This window comes from Rhipicephalus sanguineus, chromosome 1 (assembly GCF_013339695.2).
Source record: "Rhipicephalus sanguineus isolate Rsan-2018 chromosome 1, BIME_Rsan_1.4, whole genome shotgun sequence".
NCBI lineage: Eukaryota > Metazoa > Arthropoda > Arachnida > Ixodida > Ixodidae > Rhipicephalus > Rhipicephalus sanguineus.
The window spans coordinates 202383814-202410962 of record NC_051176.1 but is presented as its reverse complement, the minus strand read 5'-3'; the positions used below and the strand labels follow the sequence as shown (position 1 = coordinate 202410962).

At 46.0% G+C, this 27149-nt stretch overlaps 1 protein-coding gene across 1 annotated transcript; it reads right to left on the bottom strand.

The window, feature by feature from the left end:
- Positions 1–3354: 3354 nt before the first annotated feature.
- LOC119405687 (tripartite motif-containing protein 45-like) lies at positions 3355–25812 on the bottom strand. Its single transcript, XM_037672531.2, has 6 exons — positions 25551–25812; positions 21993–23317; positions 20170–20299; positions 15435–15555; positions 11515–11662; positions 3355–3548 (listed from the first exon to the last, which is right to left on the bottom strand). The coding sequence occupies exons 1-6, from the start codon at positions 25571–25573 to the stop codon at positions 3406–3408; spliced, it is 1890 nt and encodes a 629-aa protein (XP_037528459.1). The 5' UTR covers positions 25574–25812; the 3' UTR covers positions 3355–3405.
- Positions 25813–27149: the final 1337 nt, after the last annotated feature.

The following is a 27149-nucleotide window of genomic DNA, read 5'->3' as shown; positions in this document are numbered from 1 at the left end:
ACCCAGTAATTGTCACTGCAGCAAAAGAAAGAAAGAAAGAAAGAAAGAAAGAAAGAAAGAAAGAAAGAAAGAAAGAAAGAAAGAAAGAAAGAAAGAAAGAAAGAAAGAAAGAAAGAAAGAAAGAAAGAAAGAAAGAAAGAAAGAAAGAAAGAAAGAAAGACTCCTTATGAGGCTTTCTTTGATAAATTGAGGCCAGAAGCTCGATGAGGACGTTCACTCCCGAAGTGAGTCAGCTGCACGCTTTTGTCTCTTACAGGAAGCGGCTACTGGCGACATTTTACCTATATCTATTCAGAAGGCCCATTTTTGTGTCCCTGCGGTAAGACCTAAAATGAAACTATAAGATGACGCGCTTTTACGGTGTACCTACTGTGGGAGAGTACTGTCGAAGATCAAAGTTGCTTCATCGTGGTGAATGACCTAAAGCATGGATAGCCCTTCCAATCTTTTTTTTTTCATTCGTGAAAGTGGTACCCCACGGCAAACGACCAGCGATGAACTTGGAATTGCTCCTCAGGCAGATTAACGAGCTTCGGAGATACTGCGTACCACTTGACGTCAGAAATATCTTGTATAAAATCATTTCTGGTGCGCACATATTCCCAAAAAGTGACGCCAGTTTCGCACGATAGACCTAGAATACCACCTCATTTATATACGCTGATATGACCAATAATAACAATACCTAATGCAACTAAAGCAACAGCCCTGTATTGATTGCAGTGTGTAAAAATGAATGAACTTTTTCGTTCTTTTCTTATTAGAGCCCAGGAAGGATATAGCGACAGGAAGCATCATTCTCCAACATTTTGCCGCTTCTTTCAAGGTTTCGTGTCTCTATTCACTTCCACGAGAACTACACACGAAGATTCTACGAAGATTAAGCAAATAGGTCTGCGCCACGTGGTGACGTGTAGCATCCCGCCGTGCTGGCTTAACGGCTGTAGGGTGTTGCGCTGCTGAGAACCTACGACCGCGGCACCGCATTTCGACGAGGACGAGATGCGAAAACGTTTGTATACTTCATTTTCAGTAATAATTTGTTGAACTTTGTCTGTGTTTGACTCAACTGTTATAAATAAGGCATATGTTGCATCTTGGGGGGTTCTGCCATCACTTTTTTTACAGGCCAGCGCCAATCCTGTCCCAAATTTCTGTCAATTTCAGGCTTAATGAACATCGGTTCTGGATGAAAATAACGCTTTCGACGCCTTAATTAACGAATAAATAGTAGTGCGATTGAGCTTGACTTTTATTTAAAGAAGTATTTTTCGGATTTGTAGAGACTTATCACACGTTCGTCGGAGTTTCAAGGCTGACATTATAGACTCAAGTGCGAAGATATCGTGACGTTCTTGTTGATGAATTATCATGACTGTCTTCATCGCCATCATTTTACTATATGTTTACCGCATGCGAATGGTTCTCTCAGTGATGTCATATCTACTGTCTTGCGCTAACTGATTCCACTTTGTGCCCTGTAAATTATCTCATTTCATTGTGCACTGATTGATTGTTGACAATCATTTCATCGTATTGTTGGTGGACCCAACCTCCGTGAAAAGAACTCACATTGAAACAAAGGGACAGAAGAATGTACTGACCACGACACAGACTGCACTTCACACATAGTCCCAGCTGCATTTTTTTTTATATTGAAATAAAAAATAAACAAAGCAGTTGTTGTCACCATTGCTTGGTGTCGGCTACCCCATTTCCACTTGGTCCAGCTACATTTGTACATGTTTAACGGATATGCTTTCACGCATGTCTTTACAATGACATAATTTCATAGATTTACATTACACGAACGCATATGTTCCTTTCCAGTGGTATATACGCATGCAAAGACGATCTAATACATGACTGGGGTTTTACGTCTCGAAACTACGATACGCCCATCAACCACGTCAGGGTTGCCACCTTTGGCTCATTTTTTTTGGCTGCCGGCGGCAGAAACAAGGTCTTGGCTACTTAGTTACTTCCTGGCTACTTTCTTGTTCTGTCGATTTTAACCAAATCGTCAATATCTGATGGTGTCGCCGCCGCTACCGTTCGAGTATGTGGTGTCAAAACAAGGCGGCCAAGGCGTGCTTCCTGCTCCTAAAATTTAATTTGGCGCTTGCATCACTCAAAAGCAAAGACCTTCGTATACGTGGCGGGGCCTCAGGGAAGACTGTTGCATGGAACCTCAGTTTGCAGACCACCTATGTATATTGCTGAAAGCGACTTTAAACCGTAATTGCATATGAAGAGGACAATGGAAAGCGCTTTGCATACAGGACGATCTGCACTCATTAACATTAGAAATTGGATATCCGGCGAACTGCTTCTGTCATTTCTTAATGTTATGTATGGACTGCGACTCGGGAATATAAGCTGCTCGGGCATCGGCATCACGCAAAAAAAAGAATAATTGCGAAAATGACTACAATTTATGCTTAAAAACCCACACCTGCGATTTTGAGCACACTCGTGCCTTACACTTCTTTATTGTCGCCACATGACATTTACTTTTAGCCCTATTAAGAAACGTCACGCAAGACGCTTTAAGAGTGTCATTCTTGCAACATCGAACGAAACTTTGTCGTTCTGAACGAAATGTTCGCTAAAGTCAATCGTGTATGCTTGAATCTCGGCAATTGTGATTGTGAAAGGTTCAGGCCGTACTTATTTTGCATTTTCGCCAAAAGGTTTTTTCCGTTTATTCATTTAAATAAAAACGTCGCAGTCGACTTCACACACGCGTGGCTACTTCGGGCTACTTTTGCTGCCCTTTGCTAAACTTTTTGGCTAGTTTGGCCAAATTTCTGGCTATCTTTTTTTTTTTGTCTTCTTCGACCTGGCAACCCTGAACCACATGCCAAAACCACGATATAAGAGGCACACCATTGTACGAGACGTTAGATTATCGTCGACTGTTTGGGATTATTCTTTCACGTGCACCTAAATCCAAGTACACGAGTATTTTTGGATTACCTTTGGCAACTCGGGACCCTTCAACATGTGTACAACGTACGGCGCACGGCTACTTTATTTTTGCATTAAACAGGCAAAAATGCTTGCGCTAAACATCAGACTCATTAGCTACGGAGCCACTATCGTGGCTACATGACGAGCCCATAGGTAGACTGTGTCAAGTCAATGAGCAACTCGAACAATCGCACCTTGTCGCTTCCTATCATAGCGGGCATAAAAGCTGAAATATAACGCAGAGGATGTCAGAAACTCAGCGGCTTGATTCACTCGTAGTTCACGTATGAAATGTTTTTAATGGCATCCAATGTTAGAACTGCATGACATGTTACAGCAGATGCTAGCTATGCAACTAAAATGGTGAGGGGTCACCTATGTTCGTATACTTCCAAGTCGTCGTAGAGTTGGTGACAATTTGGGATCCTGAGGTCACGTAGTGAATTGATACAAGCGCGATGATCTTAACGAAGCGTCAGTCATGATGTCACTGCCGTTGAGGTTACACCGTAGAAAATGCTTGGATGAGCTGTCCCAGGGTGCCTGTTCCAGCGGAACATTTGTTTCGCGGTCGTCTGAAAAGGAAAAAATAAATTAAATTAGACTGGTGCCAAAAAGATAATTATATATATATATATATATATATATATATATATATATATATATATATATATATATATATATATATATAATTTTCATGCGTAATCAGGAACTTTTCACGCTGACAAATGCGGTGCCATGGAGTCCGTAGAGCATATCTTGATCGAGTGCACAATCATAAAAATAAATAAATATAAAGACGAGTGGCAACAATATCAAGACAACCTACGAAAGCTCGACCAGGGCCCTCTGACATGAACACGGATGCTGGGTACCTGTCCCTGCCCATCGAAACAGCGAAAAGCATCTGAACCTCTTGTTTACACACATCTAATTCATTGGTTTTCTCAGCAAACTTTGATCCTTCAATGAAGAAAGTATGCGTCGCGTACATCAGCGGTTTTTTTTTCATATTTTACATTGACTGTCGAAAGTCTGCAGGAGGAGGAATAGGAGAAGGAGGATGTCGGAGGTCGCAGGCGGATCTGGCCACGCGAGATATGCAGGCAATGTTTCCAGGGTGGAAATGATGCAACAGTGATTTTTCTTAAATGCGCCGTTAAGGATTCTTATTTTAGCCTTATTTACTACCTCAGATTCATTGGATGGCAATGATGACATTTGAGGCGTAAGATCTGATTATATTCTTATTCTCTACATACACTTCTGCCCACATTCTCCTATAGGGCCTTGTTTTCCCTCATTCGCCCCCCCTGCAGAATAGCAAGCGAGCGAACATACGCTGGCAAATGAATCTGCTGTTCAATAAAGAGGTCTCTCTCTCTCAATGTCCGATTGTCAACTAAGGTAATAAACTGCGGCTCTGCGGTTAGCAAGTGTTATACGTTGCGTTGTTATTTTAGTCTTGACGTAACTCAACAGAAACTATACGAAAACGTTTCACCGAAGCAGTGGTGGAGTTGAACGTGGCGTAATGTTCCCCACTTTCTGTGACAGGTATGTGTGGTATGTGTCCGGCCACGAAATATGGCGGGCCACGCGAGTGTCCAAAGAAACGCTACGGCTACACAGTCGGGCTGTCGTAACATTTGCACGCTTCGCGACACCCGTGCACTTTGGTGTCGTACGAGCCGAATGCTAGGGCGCGTGCGCATACACTACAGCTCCGGCGAGAGGCAGAGTTTTGTACTGAAATTACTAGAGAGAAGTTTGGTCTTGCAGGTCAATCAACCATGCGCTGCGGGAATAATGGATAGTACGTAGATTTTCCGACGACTTCACGTGACTTCGTTGAATAGCATTGTGCCCCTTCTTTTGTTTGTTTCCTGTGGTTCCGCTCCGTTTCGTACTAGACACAATATGTTTCTTTACGGTCAGTTGCGTGTTTTACGTGCATGACTTGCCTCTGTGACGTAACTTACAGTGTACGCAAGTAAGTTTCGCCGATTCTTATAGATCTGAAATTTGTACAGTAACACTAACTGTATTGGTATTTTTTTTTAACTTTAAAGCTGTTTTGTTTAACTGGAATATTCTGTAAATGTACGTGGATGGAAATTACGCCTTAAATATCGTCACTGCCGTGCATTGAATCTGAGGCAGCAAATAATGCTCAAATAAGGATCCTTAACGGTGCATTTTAGAAAAATCAGCGCACTATTTCAGCATTTTCACCCTGGAAGCGGCTCTGGTATTCTTATTATGAAAGTTTACGGTTTTGCTGAAGTAGAGCACCAAGTCGGGCTACTTGGTTGACATTCATCGTAAAGGCGTTTTCAACTGCAACAAACACGAATAAAAGAAAAGGAAAGAAGACTCGACGTGCGCTCGTGTAGTCTGCTTCCCTATTCTTTTGTTGTATTTGTTAGTGCAGTTTAAAAAAAAGCCTTTACGGTTACATTTATACGCCACCTATGCACATTTCCAACGAGAGCTCCCTGGGTGCCGCCATATTGCCCTCTGAGCTGTTGTAAATGTGCGTGACCCCCCAAAGATTCTCTGTTGGAGCAGCGACGTGATCCTTCCTACTCCCATGCAACAGTCCAGCAAGGGAACGCTTCGTCTCTCTGATGGTGATATCTATATATAGCCATAGATTCCTCCGACGTTTTCGACTTAAGCGAAAAAAATGTGCATGGATGCAGTCACAAATAGAACGTGCATGCCGAAACGTGGGCCTCGGCGCTGTAAGAGCAGCGCTGAGGCGTAGCAGTGTACATCGGAGCTTGTAACTATTTTGCTAGCCATCGGCTTTATTAAATTGTCAACGACGCCCAGAAGGTGGGTCGTAATCACGGATTCTCTGGCGGCTCTTGCGTGCGTGGAAAATGCCACTTCAGGAAAAATAGATATACGTATAGTATACGCGATCTTAAAAGAGCTTGCAGAAGCTACGAAGTCAGGTCATCACGTGGCATTTCAGTGGGTTCCCAGTCACTGCGGAATAAAAGGAAATGAAATGGCAGATGAGTCGGCGAAAGCCGCTCATCATTACACATAAACCCGCCTCATTCCTGCATCCTAACGTGACATAAACCGAATTTTACGAAGAACAAAACGTGAACTATGTTTATCCACCTGGTTCCCAGACAGCACGAAGGAATCGATCTTGTACGCTGTTGACCCTAACTTTGAGTGCCAATTAGACCCCCAGCTCCCAAGACGTATATCGACACACTCATTCATCGCCTAAGACTCGGAACCGCTTACACAAAACACTTCTTATTCCGGATTCATCGTGCATCATCGTCAACATGTTCGTGCGGCCACGACGACGAGGATGTGCATCATGTGTTGCTCGACTGTCCCAAGCATGACACACATAGACAGCGACTCGAACAGGAACTTCATACGCTGGACTCGGAGCGAACGTTTTCGTTAGCGAAAATATTAGGCCCATGGCCGACTAGGATAAACCGCAAAGCGATGAAAGTGCTCCAGCGTTTTTTTGAGGACACTAATATTTGCGATGGCTACCGAGTTCTTGAACTTGTAGGACTGTGTGTGTGTATATATATATATATATATATATATATATATATATATATATATATATATATATATATATATATATATATATATATATATATATATATATATATATATATTATTTTCGTTTCTTATGTTTTATCCTAACAACTATGTGGAAAGGGGTAGCCGTCACCAAGCAGTGGTGACAACAACTCTTTCATTTATTTTCTATTTCAATAAAAAAAATGGAGCAGTGTATTTCGGCGGCGTACGAGTGTGGCATTCATCTGAATACCATAACTCTACAACCGCAGCCATGAATTCTACGCGTGACAGAATACCCACTTCTCACTTACGAGCTTCCCAAACGAACGTCGCTCTTTGTAGGTTTTAGAAAAACAGCGCTATAATCTACAGAACGAAAGAAAAGACACAGACCACTGCGCTACGGTCTATGTCCTTTCTTTCGCCCTGTACATTAGCGCTTTTGTTTGCTCAAATCATGAACCAACCGGCCCAAACGCGTACCATTCTGCAGTATAGAGATTTCTCCTTCTGCAAGCATTTCGGTTTTAACCCTCAGAGAATGTTTCTCGTGCACATACACTGTGGTAAACAGCTCACTTGTACCATGGAAACAATCGGGAGCATCACTCGTACAGGCAGAGTGCTATAACCACTGTGCGCGCCAGGTCAACTTGCGTTTTAAAGTAGCTACAAGTGCATCTCATTGCTCATATTATCGGCAAGGACTACTGATGCTGAACTAAGTAAAAGTCTGGCTAATGGAGATGCCTGTCAAGCAAAATATTATATTCGAGCGCTCACCCTCCGACACAAGTCCTCCCACATGATCGCCACGTCACCATCCTGTCTGCTCAAACCAGTTACTTCCGCGCGGAGCCTGACTACCGATAAACGCCGTGTAATTGAGCCGCTGGCTCTCCAAAGTCTAATCTTTCTTTTCTTCAACGAGGTATAAAGAAAAGGACGACGCACATGTTCTCTCTTGGAATCCAATGTATCGATGCTTCTTTAAAAATGGTTCCCACTTGCGTGCAATTTATCGCTAAGTGGGGGAACGATACAAAGCTCAGCGATACCGGAATGCAACAGCTCACTCTTACTCTCTCAAAGGAAATCGAATAAATCGAATTCGATTATCCCTCACAGCGCTGAAACTGCAATGAGCCTTTCCTAAACCACATCGAGGAATCGATCGGGAAAAAAGAATAATAATAAACCAGCGGTTTGAGGAAAAAAAAAAGCTTCGTCCGAAAACAACAGAACGAAATTCTCGGCCGATTCGGTCGTGTTTTAGACGATATCCTTAAAATTGACGCATTCAGTTTCCTAAAGGTACTTCTATTTTTTTTTCCACAATTCTTCCACGGTACGCTGAAAATGCCTACGTCAGGAAGAAGTCGGGAACTACGGGAGATGGATCGGACGACTGTGTGGTCAAGATGACCGTTGCGTGACCCTGCAACTTTCCCAGTTTTGACAAAGAATCGAACCTGCTACGCTGCTTTTGAATCACGTCTCTTAAGTGCGCTTTTTGTTGTTGCTGTTGTTACGAGTGTCATTACCTCACCTTTTCATTTCTTTTTTTTTCTTTTTTTGTGACTCGAATAAAAAACGCCTAAATTATTGTTATGACATTAGCTAAGTACCACCGCCACCTTCCTTTCCAAACTATGCTAAAGCACCATAACTGCGTCGATAAACACGGCTTGAACGCGGCCACTTGGTTTTGAAATACCGAAAGCCTCGGCGTGCAAGGAGAGAAGACACGCCTGCAACACCGTGAAACTACATATTACGCCACACTGAGCATCGAGTCGTATATTTCATTACTTGGGCAGACATTAATTACATGACTCGACTAACGCTTTTAACCGATCGGTTCTTCCTGTTGCCATTCATGAACGAAACAATTTGCCTATAATTCAATAGTGAATGAAAATTACATTTCAATGTTCCGAGAAGAATTGTCAAAGCAATCATGCGGTCAACCACACGCTATACCAGCTGATGTCCCTTTAATTCCCGTACTTTTTACTGGTTCATACGAGTTAATTTCTAGTTTACTTTGTCCTGGCGGCTATATTTTTCGGAATTTCACCATGCCCCTCCACCCCCTCCTGACGTGATCCCCGGCTATGGAAAGAAAATAAATTATGATGACACTTCCATGTGTCCCGCTTCTTCTACGCATCCCGTCTTGTAAGTCTAACAAACGCGTTCAGTTTTCCCTCAGAAATAATTTTCATAAGCACCATGTTCCACAAAAAAAAAAGCACGCTGTGGTCATACAGAAATGTTAAAAAGATCCTCTATCGGCCTTCTTTTTACTCGGTGAAACTCGATTACCTCGAACAGCTATCTGAAACTCGCAATAAGTTTGCAGGCTATATGAGTATAATCCCCTGCCCATTTCTTAAAACCCTTCGTCTGCCCAAGCTGCCAATGCGTCCTGCAATATCCGACATATACCCCGAATGGACACACTCGGCCGTTCGTCTTAGGCCTTAGCTGCTGTTCGCAGTAAAATTAAATTTGGGTCCGCTGCACTCGAGTGCCATGAAACCTCGCGTGACGGGGCAGGTGAGGATCGTTGAAAACGAACAGACAGATCAATGAAGGAACTAGTGGACCGACACCAATCTACATGTTGGTACTCAATTGCTGCTCACGATGAACTGCAATAAGTGCTTCGGGTATGTACTTATAAAGGTTCAGCGATCACAGGATATGCGATTATGAATAATACAAACGCACCAACAGCTTCTCTTTGGCACTGCTACCTTAGCGTATATGCGCACCTGTCGATTAGCAAATATTCAAGGTGTGCTCAGGTTCGTTAACAACTTATCTTTGTCAGGACAGGAGACATGTAAACATTCTGCTGTATTACTATCTTTAGTCTAGCTAAGCACAGATACACAACAGCTTCTGAGCTGTTGCATGATCTTAAACGTCTGGAATAACTCACGAAATGTGGCAATATGTGTTCCTTAATGTGTACTAGTTATAGTCAATCGAAGGCTTGTTGCTAACCGGACTCTAGCAACCAAAATAGCTAGTTCTTAAATCTCGCGTTTGCAAACAGCCAGTGCGAACCACAAACGCGGAATTATCGCGAACCCTAACGACATTGGCGGCGGCCGCGAGACAAAACCGTCCCTCGTACGACAAAGCCAAGAATGACGCAGCAACCTTCGATTTTTAGCTCCACATCGCGCAACCATGGTGGCACACGTTTGCTTCACTTTTTTTTTACTCTCTTTCGCCTTTTACTATCGCTTTTCTTTGTCTTACGCTTTCACAAGTAATCGTCGACAAACGACAGCTACTGCGGTTGGAGATAGTCCAGCTGCCATACAGTTTTAGTGTCTGGCGCTCGCTCCTCCAGTGATAGGAAGCAGTTCGAGCCAGTCGACGAGCATCAGCAGCGTCCCTGCTTTATTTGTCGTTGCTCGGAACAAGTGGCCAGATTGGGCGCGCCGTGCCGTATAGTAATCGCGCATTAAGGCACAATCCTGTCCCTCGATGTTGGCAGCACATGTTCTTTCTCGCCCCCGCTCAAGGTTGCTTGCCCCCGATTTATTTTTGAGCAGAGCAATACCAACCTTTGCTTTCGCAACGCCCCTGGGCTATACATAGTATCACGGCGTCTTAGGCGATTGACGTCTAGCTTCCCCGCAAAACCGTCGCTCGGTGCCAAAGATCTTTAGGAAGCGGTTGTGGGCACGTGAATGACTGGCGGCAGGTTCGCGCTCGTGGGTGCGTTGAAAGCGCCCGTTTTAACACGTGCTGGGCCACCTTTTCGTAGAAGAGTTAGTCTCCCGCTTTTCCGTAATATATATGGCCTTTAAAAGAGCCCCATGGCGGCTTGCCCCGCTCGAAGCTTGGAAATCAGCATTTGAGTGACTATGGCTAGTGCACGCGGCTAGCGCCACGATGACTACGTGTCGGTGGTTCGAATCTTTGTGCGGGAGAAATTTTGGACGTATTTTTCTTCGCTTGTTATCTCAACCAATTCAGCGAATACCATCTTTCTGATGAAAACTGGAAACACTGAAAAATAAAAGGTAATAAGAAACATTGTATGACACCTATAAGGATGTCATGACGCCCCTGAGATCCGGGCCTCTAGGGTTGCGAATTCGTAGCGATGTCTTCCGCTTTTCTTTATCTTTGCAATGTGTATGCCTCTTACGAACCACCACTAGAATTGATATCCTTACTAGACACTACATCTTGCACACTATTTGCCTGAGGTGTCGACTAAGTGCGCTAGTATATTACCTTCGTGTAGCGCTTCAACATTGTTTTGTTTGTTTTTCCTAGATCGGTCAGTCTTTTTAATAAAGCAAAAAGATGTCAAGGCGCCGGTGCCGTTCTATGCTGCAAATGCGTTTTGCATGTTATATACGACTACTGGCGATGGTGACGTCCGAAAAAAGAAAACGTGTATTTGCGTGCATTTCTCATATCGTTCAACGAAACTTTTCTTCTCGAGCAACAAAATTATGTATTTGTATACTTACAGGCAGACAAGGCAAGATTATTAAAGTATACAAAAAATAATCGGAAACATGATTTTAAAAAGGCAGCGCTCAAGATGACGGCCCACTGGGCGCCGAGTTGAACAAGGGCTCACTATCAAACAAGCTCGCGAGTCAGCTGCTTGAGCCATGAAGGACACACACTATAAAAAAGCATATGGGGCAGGTGGCCAACGCCCACAACGCCATCTCTTCTCCTTCTTTTTATGAGCCCGGTCTCGAATGGGTGGTCTGTTTCTTTTTGCGAGTTACGTTGAGGGCTCATATCGAGCAGGCTTTCTGTGGTGTAGGCGGTGTCGAGCAAGGACGCACCTTTCATTAAGACTAGCTCCAACGTGAACTAGAGACAGGCTACACACTTCGTTGAGAAAATTTAGCAGTCCTGATCCGCCGTGATTTCAATGCTCGCAAACTTTTTTTTTGTCACAACGTTTCTTACCTGGAATGCATTGACGTTTGCGCAGGCTCTGAGACAGCAAACTTTCGCTTACACGACGAGCAGAACTCATCTCCGGTGAAGGGACAGCAGGACATCTCCCCTCACACCGCGGCCTTCGCGACTTCACCCTGAACAGAAATGGACTACCCTGCAAGTGTCAAAGAACAGCGTGAAAAAAAAAAAAGGTAACCCCGGGGAATTCGAAAAATTAACTCTTCGGAGGAGATGTTTTGGCGAAAAGTGCTGTTCACAGCGTCTTGCGTACTTGTTATTATTAACCCGATGCACGTGTGAGATATAGATACGTCCTAAAAGTTTCTAATTCTCATTGCGCGGCCGCTGGCAACCATGATATTAGGGGTATGCCGAGTCGAGAGTTATATTGACGTTGCACTAATTTCTAGCGAAGAGTGACATTTTTTATTACTGCGTCAATGTATACATTGACGAAGTATGCTGGTACAGGTATACCTGCACCAGCATACTTCGTCAGAGCGTTTGCGCTGCCGAAGATTGTTATGTACAGACAGATTGATTCTGCGGCGAACGCGGCCGGACTGACAGTGCACTGTTATATCTACACAACCCTGCGCTGAATAATCTCGCACATATTCGACTGTCGACATCAGGGCTGCAACACATAACCTTGCAAACGAGACAAGCAGAAGCTGGGGTACGCGATTCAAGTGTGTTATTATACTTTTGGTCATTGATAATAACATACATGTATAAGTGTGCCCGTTATTGATCATTGACTGTGCTGCGGTGATATGGCGTAGTATATCTTGAACACGGCAGAACAAATTACCCCAAGCGGGCAAAGCTCGGTGTGCATCATAGAGATGAAGCATGGGCGGCATCTTGCCTTATGAAATATTTTAACTGCATTGTTGGCCTAGTGGTTTGTGTGGGAGACACTGGTGTGCTGGATGAAAGAGTCCCAGCACAAAGGCAACTCATTACATCCAATATTCCGACGCTGATTTTAACACCCATAATACAATAAACGAAGCTTAAGAAATCTCAAGAAACTGATCCCTCCCTTGAAAGCTCATTGACGTGAAGCGTAAATACATGAGCTTGCTGTTCGCGCGAGGACGCTTTAAATAGATCGCTTCATTTTCACTCGCCTGCCCCGCCACGGTGGTCTAGTGGTTATGGCGTGCGACTGCTGACTAGACATGTGCGCCGGACCCAAAATCACCGGCGGCGGCGCGCCGGTGTTTCCACCTCCGGCGGCGGCGTGGCGCGCGCGGGGGGGGGGGGGGGGGGGGGGGGGGGGGGGGGGAGGAAGCAGTGCATGCGATAAGTACACGCCGTAATGTTACATGAACGAAGGCTAGCAGCTAACTCTTTTTGCTCCGATCTCACTTAACTCTACAAAACGCTGGTGTATGGCAATACGGCCGCCACCGGGAGAGGAGCGGTTTTCGATCAGTTTGTCGTATCAGTGGTCCGAGCGCGAAGCGGTGAGATCACAGCGCGTACAACGCTCACAGCGCGTAGATGGTATACGAGCCGTTCGCTGGGGGATGTCTGCCGAAATAGTGCACGTGCCAGCGATCTCGACCGCGCCCTTATAGGCTAAGTTCACAGTTGCTGCTCGAATTACACAGTCCCTCTCCCCAGACATCCGTTCCTGCTCCTTCGCCCAGCAAATGACGGGCAGGGCGTTTCCTTCTGCTTGAGGAGCAATCGATGGCAGGCCTCGCACGCAGCTTGATGTTATTCCGTGTGACAGAGATGGCCAGCTTGTTTCATCTCTGCTTTAGCGATGTTCCTTGCCAACGCTCGCGAGCTTTTACTCGCGGGTATAACATACAATGAGCGGAGCGATGTTATCGATTTAAAGTTTATACATAACATAACGGCGCCGGTGAAAACCTGTCCTGAGTGTCCATACAGTTGCTACAGCAATAAAAATATACAAAAACCGTCCAAGCGGGCTCGCCTTTTTCCTGGAAAGCTGCATCGTCTCCGCTGTAAAGAGTGCATCCGTTGTAAGAATCGTGTAATCCGGCGCCTTTTCCATTGGTTTCGTTCTCGCCTTCACTACCCTTCTTACAGGGGGCATCTCCTCGCCCCTTATTTCTTCATAAAGCACGCGTGCAATGTCAGCAATAAGCGTTGAACCTATCATGATTTCGCGCTTGTCGGCTACAGTCTGTTATCTCTGCATGCGCAGTGGCAAACGCACAAAATTGAGCGAAATCAGTTATTCGCGCACGATAGGCTTGCGAGAGAAGCAAGAGCGGGTGGGCGGCTGCATAGCAAAGCAGTATGGGAGACAATTCACAACTGTTATTTCTCGTATATAGACCAGTAGAGAGTATACCTTGATGATGTCACGTGGATCACTGTTCTGGCATCACGAAATGCACCAAAAGTTGTATTTTCAGAGGCTGTTAGGGGCTCTTTATAAAAACAGGGCGTGCAAACACTGAAACAGCAGAGTAGGCAAGACACCAGAAACGCCGTTAATAAACTGAAAAATCACACAGCGGCGGAACCGAAGGTAGACACAAATATTTATCTGCGCATTCCCACCTAAGAGATCATACCTATCAGTCAAGTGCGAGTAGTGGTCTACGTGAGAGATAGCTGTTCACTCTCTCGACTTCTCTCTTTTGTCCGTGTTTCCACGTCATGTCTTCTTAACATGAATGCCTACCAACTGGCTCAGCTATATTCTAAGTTTGCCATTCTCTTTACTTCTGTGTTTATTTATCGATTTAATCGAGTAAGAATGAAAGGAAAAGGTGTACTAACGCACCGAGATATATATTACTTATCTATTTTATTTATTTATGCGCAGTGTACTAGGTCCAAGACTCCAAGAATATACTATCCCGCGAGTTGGGTCGTCGCCCTTTAAGGCTGGAGGACGCGGCAGCGTTAAGGTCAGGCAATACTCAGGATATTTCTGGAGAAGAAAGAGATACTACAACTTCTGGGGAGCTATTCTCGATGCGTTCATCCAAAGGAGATGTCCACAGTCCGTTTCGGCAGAGTGCATTCAGTGATTCGAAAAAGCGGTGAGATGTCACCTCGCTCTTGACCACGTCACCGTACCGAACCCGCCAGCACATTCCTAGCATAAGAAGAGAGTGGACGAAATTCACAAAAACAGGAACTTTTCAAGTCTGAATTTGCATATGAATTTGTGCCAGATGTTTGAGAACGATGCAGGGAATGTGTACCGACCTTACAGCTGCGTTAGACGAGCGGCCGCATTAACCCTAAATCGATGGCTAACACGATCAAAAGACATGTGTACCGAAAATCGGATCTCTGAGGGCTGCGTGCGTTGCATTGAAGCGCATTCCGTCCCTATCATTTGTTTCGAGAGTGTTTGAAAGCTTCGTGATATCATGATGGCGCTGCAGAGCAAGAACCGGAAACAAGGGGCGCGCTTCTCGCCGAGCTCCCACTACTCAGCGGCCGCTGAAATGGACAGTTCATTACATAGACACATCTAGAAGAGCTCCTCCGGCGAAGTGCTGTATTTTATTTCCATATTCCCCATCTGAATTAAAAGAAAACACTAACGGCGGCGCGCCGCAATTATTGCGCGGCGGCGGCGGCGGCGGCGCGATCTCTCTTGGGACTTCGGCGGCGGCGCGAGCGGCGTGACCAAAAACAGGCGGCGGCGGCGCACACCTCTACTGCTGACCCGAAGGTCGCGGGATCGAATCCCGGCCGCGGCGGCTGCATTTGCGATGGAGGCGAAAATGTTCGAGGCCCGTGTACTTAGATTTAGATGCATGTTAAAGAACCCCAGGTGGTCGAAATTTCCGGAGCCCTCCATTACGGCGCCCCTCATAATCATATCGTGGTTTTGAGACGTTAAACCCCAGATATTATTATTTTCACCCGCCTGGAAACACACGCGTAGAAAAGTAGCATAGTAGGGTTTATACCAGAAGGGGCTGGTCGTCCAGAGTGACTGCGAGTGCGTGTGTGCCGGCATTCCTCGTCTCGAACTTCAGCCTCAGCTGCAAAGGATCGTCCTCGGCGCGTGTAACTTCTGCTGCAGTTTTCCTGTAAATGAAAAACAAAGTTATTCATTCTGAAAAAAAAACTTAACTACGTTAGTAAACCTTAAAAAATTCAGGAGCCCTTCCCCAATCGGGGAAAAGCTTGGCGTGGGCATGCCTGACCTACTACTTCTATTTCTTTCTTTCTTTCTTTCTTTCTTTCTTTCTTTCTTTCTTTCTTTCTTTCTTTCTTTCTTTCTTTCTTTCTTTCTTTCTTTCTCTCTCTCTCGCTGTCTTTCTTTCTTTCTTTCTCTCTCGCTGTCTTTCTTTCTTTCTTCCTTTGTTTCTTTCTTTCTCTCTCTCGCTGTCTTTCGTTTTTTCTTTCTTTCTTTCTCTCTCGCTGTCTTTCTTTGTTTCTTTCTTTCTCTCTTTCTCTCTCGTTCTCTCTCTCTTTCTTTCTTTCTTTCTTTCTTTCTTTCTTTCTTTCTTTCTTTCTTTCTTTGCAGGTTACGGCCGCCCCGTAAAGTTGTTTTCGGGCTGAATTGGCATGGCGTCTTTCATGTTCTTTCCAGCGCTCGTCAGCCTGTAGAACGGCCCAACGAAAGGACCAGCGCGCGATCATGGAAACGTCGGTTAGGAATTCAATTTTCTCGAAGTCGGAACTTTCCTGAACTGTGCAATTCCGGATATCGACCTTATAGGCGTTGTCCAGCAGATCGCTTTTAGTCCTCCAACACGAAATATTTCAATGGAGCACCCATAGGAAGCGTACTGCTTCCCAATTGTTTTTTTCGTCGTTGGTAGAATGAATCCATGTGCTTCAGTTCAGTTCTCATTGGGCAAGCATGGGCGCGTGGCCTAGTGTTCGAGACACTCGCTTTCGGGCACCCAAGCCCCGGAAAGAAAATTTAGTTTAATTTATTATTTCTTTGGTGCGCGCCAGTTGTGGGTGAGGAGGGTTTCTTGGAACACCACCATCACCACTTACACAGGTCAGTCAATAGAAGCTTCGCTTGAAAAAAAAAAAAATGGGTCTGCTACGCACTAGTGGTGGGAAGACTGAGGAAATAGCGGGGCTGGTGGCATTAGCCTCCTCGTTTTTCTCCTCCTTATCCTTACTTCCCCTTCCTTCCCATCCCTTTGCTATACGACACTGTGCAAGGCTATGCTATGCTTTACTCTCTCCCTTCCTCTTTTCCCTCCTCCTCACCCTCACTACACTTCCCGACCCCCTTCCTATAGACGAATTTACGTAAGACATACGGGCGCCGCCACCTTGGGCTGTTAAACGAATGTTTTCTGATTTTTTAATATCGCGTCGTGGATTGATAAGGTAATCAAACGTCGAATGCGCCAACCCAATCGCTTTCATGTGTGTGCGTCTACTGTAGCACGATTCATTTAGTTGTTAGATATACAAAACGGCAAGGTTAACAGCCTAATATGGAGGCACCGAAACCCATCCGTGAGATATTCTATACTATACAAGGCTATGCTATGACCTGCTGGCGTGCCTGGATAGCCGAGTGGTTACGACGCTCACCTTCGGATCGTGGGTGCGCGGGTTTGAATGCCGCCTCGCCAGTCCTCCCTTTCTCTTTCTCTCTGTACTCGTTCTCTCGCCCCTCAGAGTTATTACATCCCACGCCGGACAAATGGGCGCACGTGTTCTGGGAGCGAAGCAGAAAGAAGAGGACGGAAAGGGCGCGTGCTGGTTCATGATGATGATAATTTCTGTTCACGACTAACGGGGCTTCTCTGAGCTTAAATAGGTTCGCTGTTACAAGCTAAGCGAGAATTTGATTCCTTCAATTCTATATGTACGCGATGTTTAGAATGTGATGGCTGCGACGTCTCGACAGCGGCGCGTGCGTGCGTGCACTGCCCACGGGTGACTTTGCAAACACTCATTTATCAAAGTCATGTGTCTATTATAACGCGCATCTCTTACTAACCGGCTATTTAGTGTACACTGCACTTGACGCGCTCACGCACCCTCCAAACATCTAGACTTTCCTATTAGGTACATCCTAAATGGACGAAGTCAACCTACAATACTCTGAAGAAAAAATGCGTGACTGATGGTAAGATCTAACCTCTGTCTTCCAGCGCAACCAGCCCAACGCTCCCGATCGCTTACGCATCTCTCGTGCCATATAGTCGCTCTACAACAGTCTGGCGTTTGCGCCAAGTACAAGTTTATTGCGTTCTTAACTTCTGACACCTAACTCTTTGATACGATATGTTAAACTGCGCTATACCTTTGGGATCGGCCCATATTTTTCGTCCTACGAATACCTACAATGTGGGGGAAGTCCGCCTATAAGTTAGTTAGTTAGTTAGTTAGTTAGTTAGTTAGTTAGTTAGTTAGTTAGTTAGTTAGTTAGTTAGTTAGTTAGTTAGTTAGTTAGTTAGTTAGTTAGTTAGTCAGTCAGTTAGTTAGTTAGTTAGTTAGTTAGTTAGTTAGTTAGTTAGTTAGTTAGTTAGTTAGTTAGTTAGTTAGTTAGTTAGTTAGTTAGTTAGTCAGTCAGTTAGTTAGTTAGTTAGTTAGTTAGTTAGTTAGTTAGTTAGTTAGTTAGTTAGTTAGTTAGTTAGTTAGTTAGTTAGTTAGTTAGTTAGTTAGTTAGTTAGTTAGTTAGTTAGTTAGTTAGTTAGTTCTGCTGACGATCCCATCAGGGACGATAACAGGACAGGCATGTACAGAGGCTTCTTACTATACAACATATCAGTTTGCACAAAATGGATTACACAAGACAGGTAGCCAATTGGCATAAGTAGTCCTGGTAGGCAGAAAATGTAAAGGTAATACGCGGTAATAAAGTTACGAGTAATCAAGTGATAATAAAAAATTGAAGGACGCTTGAGCTTCGCCTCAAGAGTAGGACGCGATAGCGTAATCGAGCCCCGCTAGCATAGACAATTTGTCCCTTTCATTCAAAGGCATCACCGATTACTACAAGGAGGAGCACCGGCGCTATCCGGACCCTTGTAAGGGACCGGATCGCGCTGACGAGCCACTCTTTTTAAAACTTTTCACCAACACTGTACTGTGCCCGGCGGTGCTAAAGCACTCCAGTTCATTCGTTGATGGCGCGTGCCGGTTCTGTGGCGAGGTGGCTGACACCTTCCACATAGCCTGGCCGTGCCAATCAAACCCATCTAACCCCCGCAACCCGAAACCCGAAACCCACGAGAGAGGACTGGGAGGCGGCCCTGCTCTGCTGTCAGGACATCAAGGCCCAAAACGTCCTGGTTCAACGGACGTGACGGCGTTGCTTGCCAATGGAGCCCTGGAATAGGGGCTCCACCTAGTACTGTGAGGGGAGGAGGCCAATACGGCCCCAACCCAATCACCCCTCTGTAACCATTTAATGGTTAATAAATGTTTTGACCACCACCGTCAGCATCGCCTTCTCACTCGGTTGCCTCACTTCGCTTCTCGGTGGACACCTCAACCATGCCAAAAGGAAAGGAACGTTTGTTCGAGTAACATCGACCGTTTAAACTATCCTAGAATGCCTACTGCAAGCACAGTTGCGAAGTGGCCACTGCGCCATAATTCTTCCTTCTGCGAATCAGCAAAGTACCCACTGCGCGTCCACCGGGAGGCAACACGCGAACCTACGCAGCTGCTCACTGTGTTGACGCTTTTGCTGCTGATTATGATTAAATATGTCTGAGCGCTTCTTAATGGGTGGGCCCTTAAACCCCCCACTTGTGCAATTCACAAGTCTTGACGCCTCGCGCGATTCCACGCTTCTGACACATAAAATTACATATATCTCCTCGCATTACATGACATTCAGTATAAGCTTTTTTTTTCGGAAGCAGTTCCAAGAAATGGCGTGGCTCTGTGGTAGAGCACCTACTTGCCGCGCAGAAGACCTTGGTTCAATTCCCAAATGAACTCGGGTTTTTTTTATTATTTACTTATTCGGATATATCTGGAATTTTCGCTCACGGACAACGCTGATTTTTCGCTCACAACCAACGACGCTGACGCAAAACGCTGACACCGGAATTTCTGCGAAACGAGCTCTTTAAATCTATCGCGTTAAAATATCTAGGCCATTAGCGTAGGTAAACAGCATGGTAGGCAGGAATAACAAAGTAATGCGTCGTAATAAAGTTACGAATAAAGAAGAGGTAATGAAAAATAGGTAGACAATTTGCATATGCGAACAGAATGGTGGGCAGTAATGACGAAATAATTAACGCTAATTTTATTGCCATCGCATTAAAATTTCTATTGTTTCCTGACTCTAGGCCACTCGATGTTGGCTTGTGCGAATAAGGACTTGCTATTAGGCGTTCGCTTAGCCATGCTTAAATGGTAAGTTACAAAGTATGGTTAATATTTATGGTTACGTCTAGACGACACATACTTCCTTAAAAAGAACTAAGACTTGAAGAAAACTGCACAGAAAAATGGAAAAACGCTTGTAGGGCTCCAGAACACCTTCGACCAGTTTCTCTACTGTCTACAGGTTACGCCAGGCATGGAATTATCGCAACTGGACTCATTGAAACACATTATTCAATAAATGTCAAATTATCAACATCATCATCAAAATATTATCATAGCGTTGCTTAGCAACAATGGTTTCTTCCCGCACTGTCCTAGATGAAAAGTTCATCTTTTGACTCGCTAAGCGAGATGAAACCAAAAATAACAAACCTTGCGGACTTGGATGAAATAAGCATTGCCCGAACTTGTTCTGGTTCCACGTCAATCGGGTGTCCAGAGGGGTCCTGGAACTTCAAGCGCGCGACTTTCAAAGAACCAAGCTGTTGACAGTCTGTGGCACCTGTTATAAAAAGTAATAATATCGTAAAAACATGAAAGTTGAGAAGCCAATTTTATATTGCCGTACTGAGGTACGGTACGCATGCACTGAGTTATAGTCAGTTGTGACACCCCCGCACTGATCAGTTTACCGTCGTGCTAAGTGCGCTATCTATGCATTTTCATTCGACAGTAAGCAGGCAAGCATTTGCAAATGGCATATTGAGAGGCTCTGATTTACTGGTATTTACTGATCTCTTTGCCGGAGAATTGAAATGTATCGCTTGTTCACGTCGCGATAAACTAAATAAAAAAAGAAATTAACATTTACCTAAGATGAATTTACATGCCTATTTTCTTTATAATGTAAGTATGCATCTGTAAAGACGGATAAGGAGTTTCTGACCTTACAGTATGTCCACAATGTCACTCCGCTGCAGCTTCGAATAGGGGTTTCGCTTAAAAAAAGTGGGGAGGGGGGGGGAGAGGTGCAGTAGAAGCTCTCCCACCCCCGCCCCTACCGTGCCCTAGAGTTACTGTATATGCTACCTTTAGGCAGCAGAGTTGCGCATAGGTCTGGCTAGCAACCAGAGCTATGCGGCGAAGACGCACTCCGTTTTTGCAGGCGACATGCCTACCGGGTCACCGATCGACATGTTTGGCGTGACGGATACCGGTGATTAACCTTACAGTGAATGCCTAGTGTCAATCCAATTCGCTGCAGCGGCGCCATCGAGAAATACAAAAATGGGCCCGAGCGTCAGCTTCTCCGCAACGAATGGTTGCTAGCGGCGTTTGGAAGGCAGATGCGCAACTCTGCTACCTAAAGGTAGCATCAGTAACTCTACCGTGCCCTACTAAACTTCAGCTTCTGTTATGTTTATGCAGGACAGCCCGAATATATATCCACGCCGAACCCCGCAGTAACCTTATGTGTGGCCTCCATACCTGAACGCCTGCAGTGCATAGGCGTGCGCATTGTTCTCCATTAGGGGGAGGGGATTCAAAGTTTCACTGCAGCGCCCCTCCCCCCACCCCCTGTGGACGTAACCTAAAGAAAACGAGCTTCGCAATGGATGAAAAAGAAAAGTGAAGCCATGACGTACTGCCCACGGTTGCCTGCCTTTGGTCCCAGGATTTCGGGGGCAAAAGTGGGAACAGTGCTTAGAATGCAACATCAGGGCATTATCGTGAAATCATGCAGGCATTATCGTTAAAACCCTGCATGGTCATAACCCTGCACAAAAAATTCTGATAGGACAGGTCGGACTGAGTAAAGATATGGAACTGACTTGGCGCCCCCCTCAGGTGAGTGGGGGGGGGGGGGGCTGCCCCTCCCCCCCCCTGTAGAGATGACCGCATTTTCTTTTCTGCTGAACCGCTATTTTCACCTGATTATATTTTATTGCTTTGGCGTTTCCAAGCCTAGCGCACTCTTTAATAAGGGATTGATGAGACGCGAACCTGAGCGACACCTCCCCCTCCCCCTCCCCCCATCCCTCCAGCACGCCCTAATTTGAAGAACACCCCCGAATCCTCTGGCTTCGAGCATTGAATAGTGGTTACTGGCGATTCGAAAAGCAGCGTTGTGCGTCAGACTAGCTGGGATAACGTGCACCTGTGACTAGCAAGCATTTGCGAATAGCGTAAATCAAAATACCGGCACGCGTTTGGGACCGTATGGCCGTACTTGTACGATCGAAGAAATGACTCACTTTCGAAAGACAGCACTGCTGACACCATCGATGGATCAGCTTGGCTGGACACCGCACCGTACACCAGGTACCCTTCCCTGTGGTCCTCTCTGTCCTTTCTGAACCTGAGGGAGAGCGGCTGATACGCCGAAATGTCTTCTTTGTCATCCATCACGACGATGGGCCGAGCAGCTTTGTCCAGCACTTCTACGAGTGGCAGCACTACCTCTGGCATCTTAGGCCCGAAATGGAGCAGCGTCTTACCGAACTCGTGCACGCTTTTGGCCCGCACAAGGGCGGCCTCCAGGGTGCTGCTACGATCGAGCAGTGTCTGTTGGTGCTCTTTCTGGAAGCGCGCGATTTCATCCAGCAGCTCGCGCCTGCGAGATTCCAGAGCGCTTACATATCCGTCGTAGAAGTTGTTCACCTCGCGTGTCACATCGGTAGCGTTGCGGCACAGAGCCTGACTCTTCTTTAAGGTTCCATTTGCCGAGTCTTCAAGATTAGACATCTTCAAGTGCAGCCTGGTGAGAAGCAGACCTGTCCTCTTGAGTTCCTTTTCTTGGGCTGCGCTTAACTCGCTGCTGACGTGATTACGGTGGTCTTTAATCAAGCACGATGAGCAGATGGCCTTGTGGCATGATAGACAGAAAGTGTCTATCTGGTTCGCCGGGTGTTTCGAACAAGTCTGAGGTCCCAGTGAAGCCGTTGACTGCATGGTCTGGCTGTCTGCATGGCGCATCTTGCGCGCGGCTGACCGTCCGCGCGGATTCTCGCTGCTATCACGTCGGCGCATCCTAGTGCAGCACGACAGCACGCACCCGATGCACCTGTTCACGGCGGCTCTGCCCTTGGCGCACAGGTCACAGAGCGAGGAACGCTTGCCTTGGGACGCGGATTGTTTTAGCGCACCGCGCTGCCAGCTGCCAAGTAGGCCAGGAGCAGAGCGCAGGAACCGTCTGACTAGAACATTTGCAGGGAACTCGTTTCCTGTCGCCGTCACGGCGCATTCATTCTGGCAGGCAGGACAAACGATTACACCGTCCGCCCCTTCTTCGACAGAACTGTCTATCTGGCAGTGTGCGGATTCATGCATCTTGCAACTTGAGGCAGCTGAGAGCACGATCGTAGGTGTGCCGCGGGTACAAGAAGCTCGAGTCGGAACGTCTCTCGCACTGTTCACTCTCGAGGATAATAAACGCCTGTGATACCTCGCGAGCCTTTCTATGCAACGCCTACACAGGGTGTGCAAACAAGGAAGTATCCTTGGGTCCTGAAGCTTCTCCAGGCATGCCGGGCACTGCAGGCTCAAAGGGTTTTCACGCTCGGGAGCCTTGTACTTGAACCTTCGGAAATCAAAACAAAAGTATTTTTCGTGGGTCAGGGTACGCGCTGTATGCAGCACATTTGCGTAAAAACGTCTTCTAATCGACTTCAATGCGAGGATAATTACCGCACAATATAGAACCAGATGACATAGTTTACAAGACGCGAGACAGTAAGAATCGAAAATTCCGCGTGTATACATATAAGCGCGATATCCCAACATAGACCTTGCTGAAGGTAAGAAATCATTAAAAATGAAATTGACCAAGTGGTGCTGCGCCAATATAAGACCATTCAATAGGCTATGCATACAGCAAATATGTGGCTATGGGCTGTGAAGAACGAATTCGCGAAAGAAAATGTACGGGGGCTGCAGGGTATCCGAAAAGTGTGTGTTTATTTTACGTTTCTCATGTAGAGCTCCTAAGACTGTACTGATGTGAGTAAAACAGTTTACTGCAAATAATAGCAACAGAATTTTTTTTTATGATGCGCCGCAAATAGCAGACAACAGCGGACAGCGTCACAATTTCAGGCACACATCTCATATGAATATGCGTGAAGGCATTCGTTGCTTTAAAGCTCTCAGGTGGCACAGTCTACCATCGTTGGTTTACCCCCTACTGGACTTCTTTTGTGAAGCAACGCAAACGGACAAGCTCACTGGACGAAGCAACAGATGGTACATAAAATGGAAGTACAAATCCGAGATATCCTGACTGATGATGCACTCGAATTTCTTCGGGAAAGCCTCCGATGTTACACCCAAACGTTCGCGTAAGGGCACGTGCAGTGCTTATAGGCGTGCAACATTTCAGTACACCATAAAAAATAATCGCCTTTGTTTTGAAAAATAAAACGAACTTTATCAATTCATCAATATCGAGGTATAGTTCTGTAAAGGAGATGTGTCCTCTCCTTATTGCAATTTTACAGTGTTCTTGATTTATCAGGTCTAAACAACGTTTAACTGGTATATCAGCACCTTTTTGAAACAGCTATAAAACACGTTTCAAATGCCCACTGACTTTCCGACCACCCATTATAAAATGGTGATATACGGCCTTTTATGGCGCAAGGGTCATTGATGGCCAGCCGCCCGATAGTATTAGTATTTAGGCCGGTAAAAAAGTTTGTTAGATGTGATATAGACACCAGGGCTAAATATGCAATAAGACTCGAAAGGGGACGTCTAATAAGAGTTCGAGATCTTGACTCTTGTTTCAACTAGTCGTGTTATTGCAGATGAAAAACATCTAAAAGAAGTAGTGCAATCTTAAACATACAGACGGCATATAATGCATATAATTCAAAAGAGAGCAATGAAGGTGTGTGTGGCTAAGGTGTGGGCCATTTTAATACCAGTCGGGACATTCAGCCGCCAAACACAGCGGTACCAATCATGTACAAGTTACGCGACAGGCACGTGTGAAATATTGCCGCGTGGAAATATGGAAAAACGTAAGGTATTTCGATAAAGACGCGGTCACATTCTTTTCTCCGCAACAACGCATGTGCTATTTAACCGAAAACGAGAAAATTGAGTAACAGGTGATAGATTTGTTACGTTGTTTCATTCCACTGCTGGCAGCACAACCGGGCAACATAGTAACTTGACAGAGTCTCGTGCACTTTTCTTATCATAGAACAGCAATCAAAACGACACGATCACTTCCTTTGGTATACAAAAGAAATTGCCCCACGTCGATGCGCACTCGGCCTAAATATTTAGCGAGACACTTCTCACGCGAATGTATTGTGTGATCAGTCCTGCAGACACACTTGCAAGTTCCACAAGTGACCGCGCTTCGCCTACAGAGTTCCGCTTCTTTTATCCATTCGCACATGTATGCAGTTTAGATATTTCTTCGCTAATACCTTTACCACAGTCTCGATCCGCTGGCCGGAAATATCAGCCCTTTGAGATGCAATGTGCTGAGCCTCTAGCACGCTGCACCTCGGAGAACCATGGTGCCCTTCGCTTTTAGGTACCACGTTCATATAGATATGCTACCTCCACAGAGGACACATTTACGCATAGGGCAGCATCAAAAGCACTGTGGATGGGACAGCGGGGCGAAGAAAGCGATTTTGGCGAACAGCGCCGCGATCGGCAAAATCGATCACCCCGATCATCATGCTCTCGGCGCTCGTCATTTTACCGCAACCGTTGCTTCCCGCGAGAGCAGGGGGAGGGGGGGGTGCAATGCAGGATATAATTTCCAAGTGAGGTCGGTCACTGAAGTGCCTTACTCGTTGTTCGCAGGCCGTGACATGGCGTTCCCGCGTCTTGAGTCTCTAGGACCGTCACATCAGCCGCCTGCGGCGCTCTGCGTGCCCTCGAGTCTCGGCGGGCGGTGATTCAAGAAGTCGCGCACTCATGGATGGCAACGAGCGCGCACCGGCGGTGGCGACGCCACGCCGGCCTCGGGGCTGAGCACTGGTTGACGAAACCTCGAGCACGCGGTGGCCTTTCTCTGTGGCAGCGGAAACGCAAGGCGTACCACCAGCTGCCCTCTCGGTCGGGGTGTTCCCCTCACGGCGCAAAGACCGTCCGGGCACGCTACGTCAACGTTCTAAAAGTAAACGCGCCAAGAGCCAGGGAGAGAAGAAAAAAATGCATCGTGTGCAGTAAGAGCGCTGCTCTGTTTTGGTTTCTCCTGCCCTGACCTCTTTCATGTTCTGTCCTCGGAAACTCTCCATCTAACGAGCAAGCAAACATCTCGGAGGAAAAGCCAATCCGACGGCGAACTTCCTGGCGCCTATATACGTTTATTCATTGCTTTCCGATTTTAAATTCGCCGTGATGTGTATGCCCTTCAGCTGTAGAACTGCATCGGCCTCATGGATTACAGACGTGCGGGAGCGGGAATCAGGAGTGGAAGAATGTGGAAGATAGGCAACAATGAAGGGACAAATTAAGAAAGTCTGCGAGAACACCATATGTTTGGACTGAAGCGCGGATGTGCCTTTTTCCTGTGCACTTGTCGAAGCGACAGACACCCTCGATATAGCACAGAATCAAAAGCAGCAAGCGCCGTGCACATCTATTGTAGGGGGGCATGAGTTCGTTTTCTTTTTCTTTTTATAATTCGAAGGGAAAACGCCGTCTTTGCGACCGTAAGGTTTCCCTCAATAACTGGACATACGTAGTACTTTTATCTAATGGGTGCACCTTTTTAAGAATTTGTAAAGCATCCAAAGGTTGCTATATTTTTTTTTATTTTATGATTTACCAAATATGCCATATGTCAGCGTAATAAACATATATTTGAACCCGAGTGATTGGAGACTGGGTAGAGATAGCGGTTAAAACATTTACTCAAATTGAATCTGCAAGCGAAAACACTATAGTCGGATACAACTTTAGAAGTCTGCGGCATTTCCTCATAAAAGGCGGATGCACACAATCCATGCACCAATGAGTGCGCACTCCAAACTGACGTCATGAGCCGGACGGCCGGTGACCACGTCTTCGGATGACATTGCCGAGTGCATGAGAGGGACTATTTCTTCAGTCGCGAAGGCAATCGGCTGCCGCGCATCGGTCATGTGGGCGGGGCCTCTCAGGACTTCTTAAGTTGCATCGGACTATGGGCAAGCTTCGCGGACCGCCGATCATGTGGGCTCCTTGGAGGCAGCGCCTTTATTGCCTCCTCGAAAGTAGTCTGCCTCGTCTATCACTGAGCCGTGACAGAAATCAAAATCCATACAAGAATCCCCCGCCAGCATTAATTTAAGCCGTCACAACATACCTCATGCTGATGAACGGCGTTGCGGCAAACTATATACACTCGGGGCACCGTTAACAAATAGCTCATCTGGAAATCAGCGCTGGCCACAACGGTAGCT

What these genes read in the sequence shown, in the direction of transcription:
- LOC119405687 (XM_037672531.2), bottom strand. Translation starts at nt 25,573, where the DNA reads ATGTCACGGCCTGCGAACAACGA. An exon ending in TCACGGCCTGCGAACAACGA is followed by an intron (nt 23,318 to 25,550) that starts GTAAGGCACTTC and finishes TGATTTCCGAAG; the next exon opens with GTTCAAGTACAAGGCTCCCG. An exon ending in TGGACGACCAGCCCCTTCTG is followed by an intron (nt 11,663 to 15,434) that starts GTATAAACCCTA and finishes TGACACTTGCAG; the next exon opens with GGTAGTCCATTTCTGTTCAG.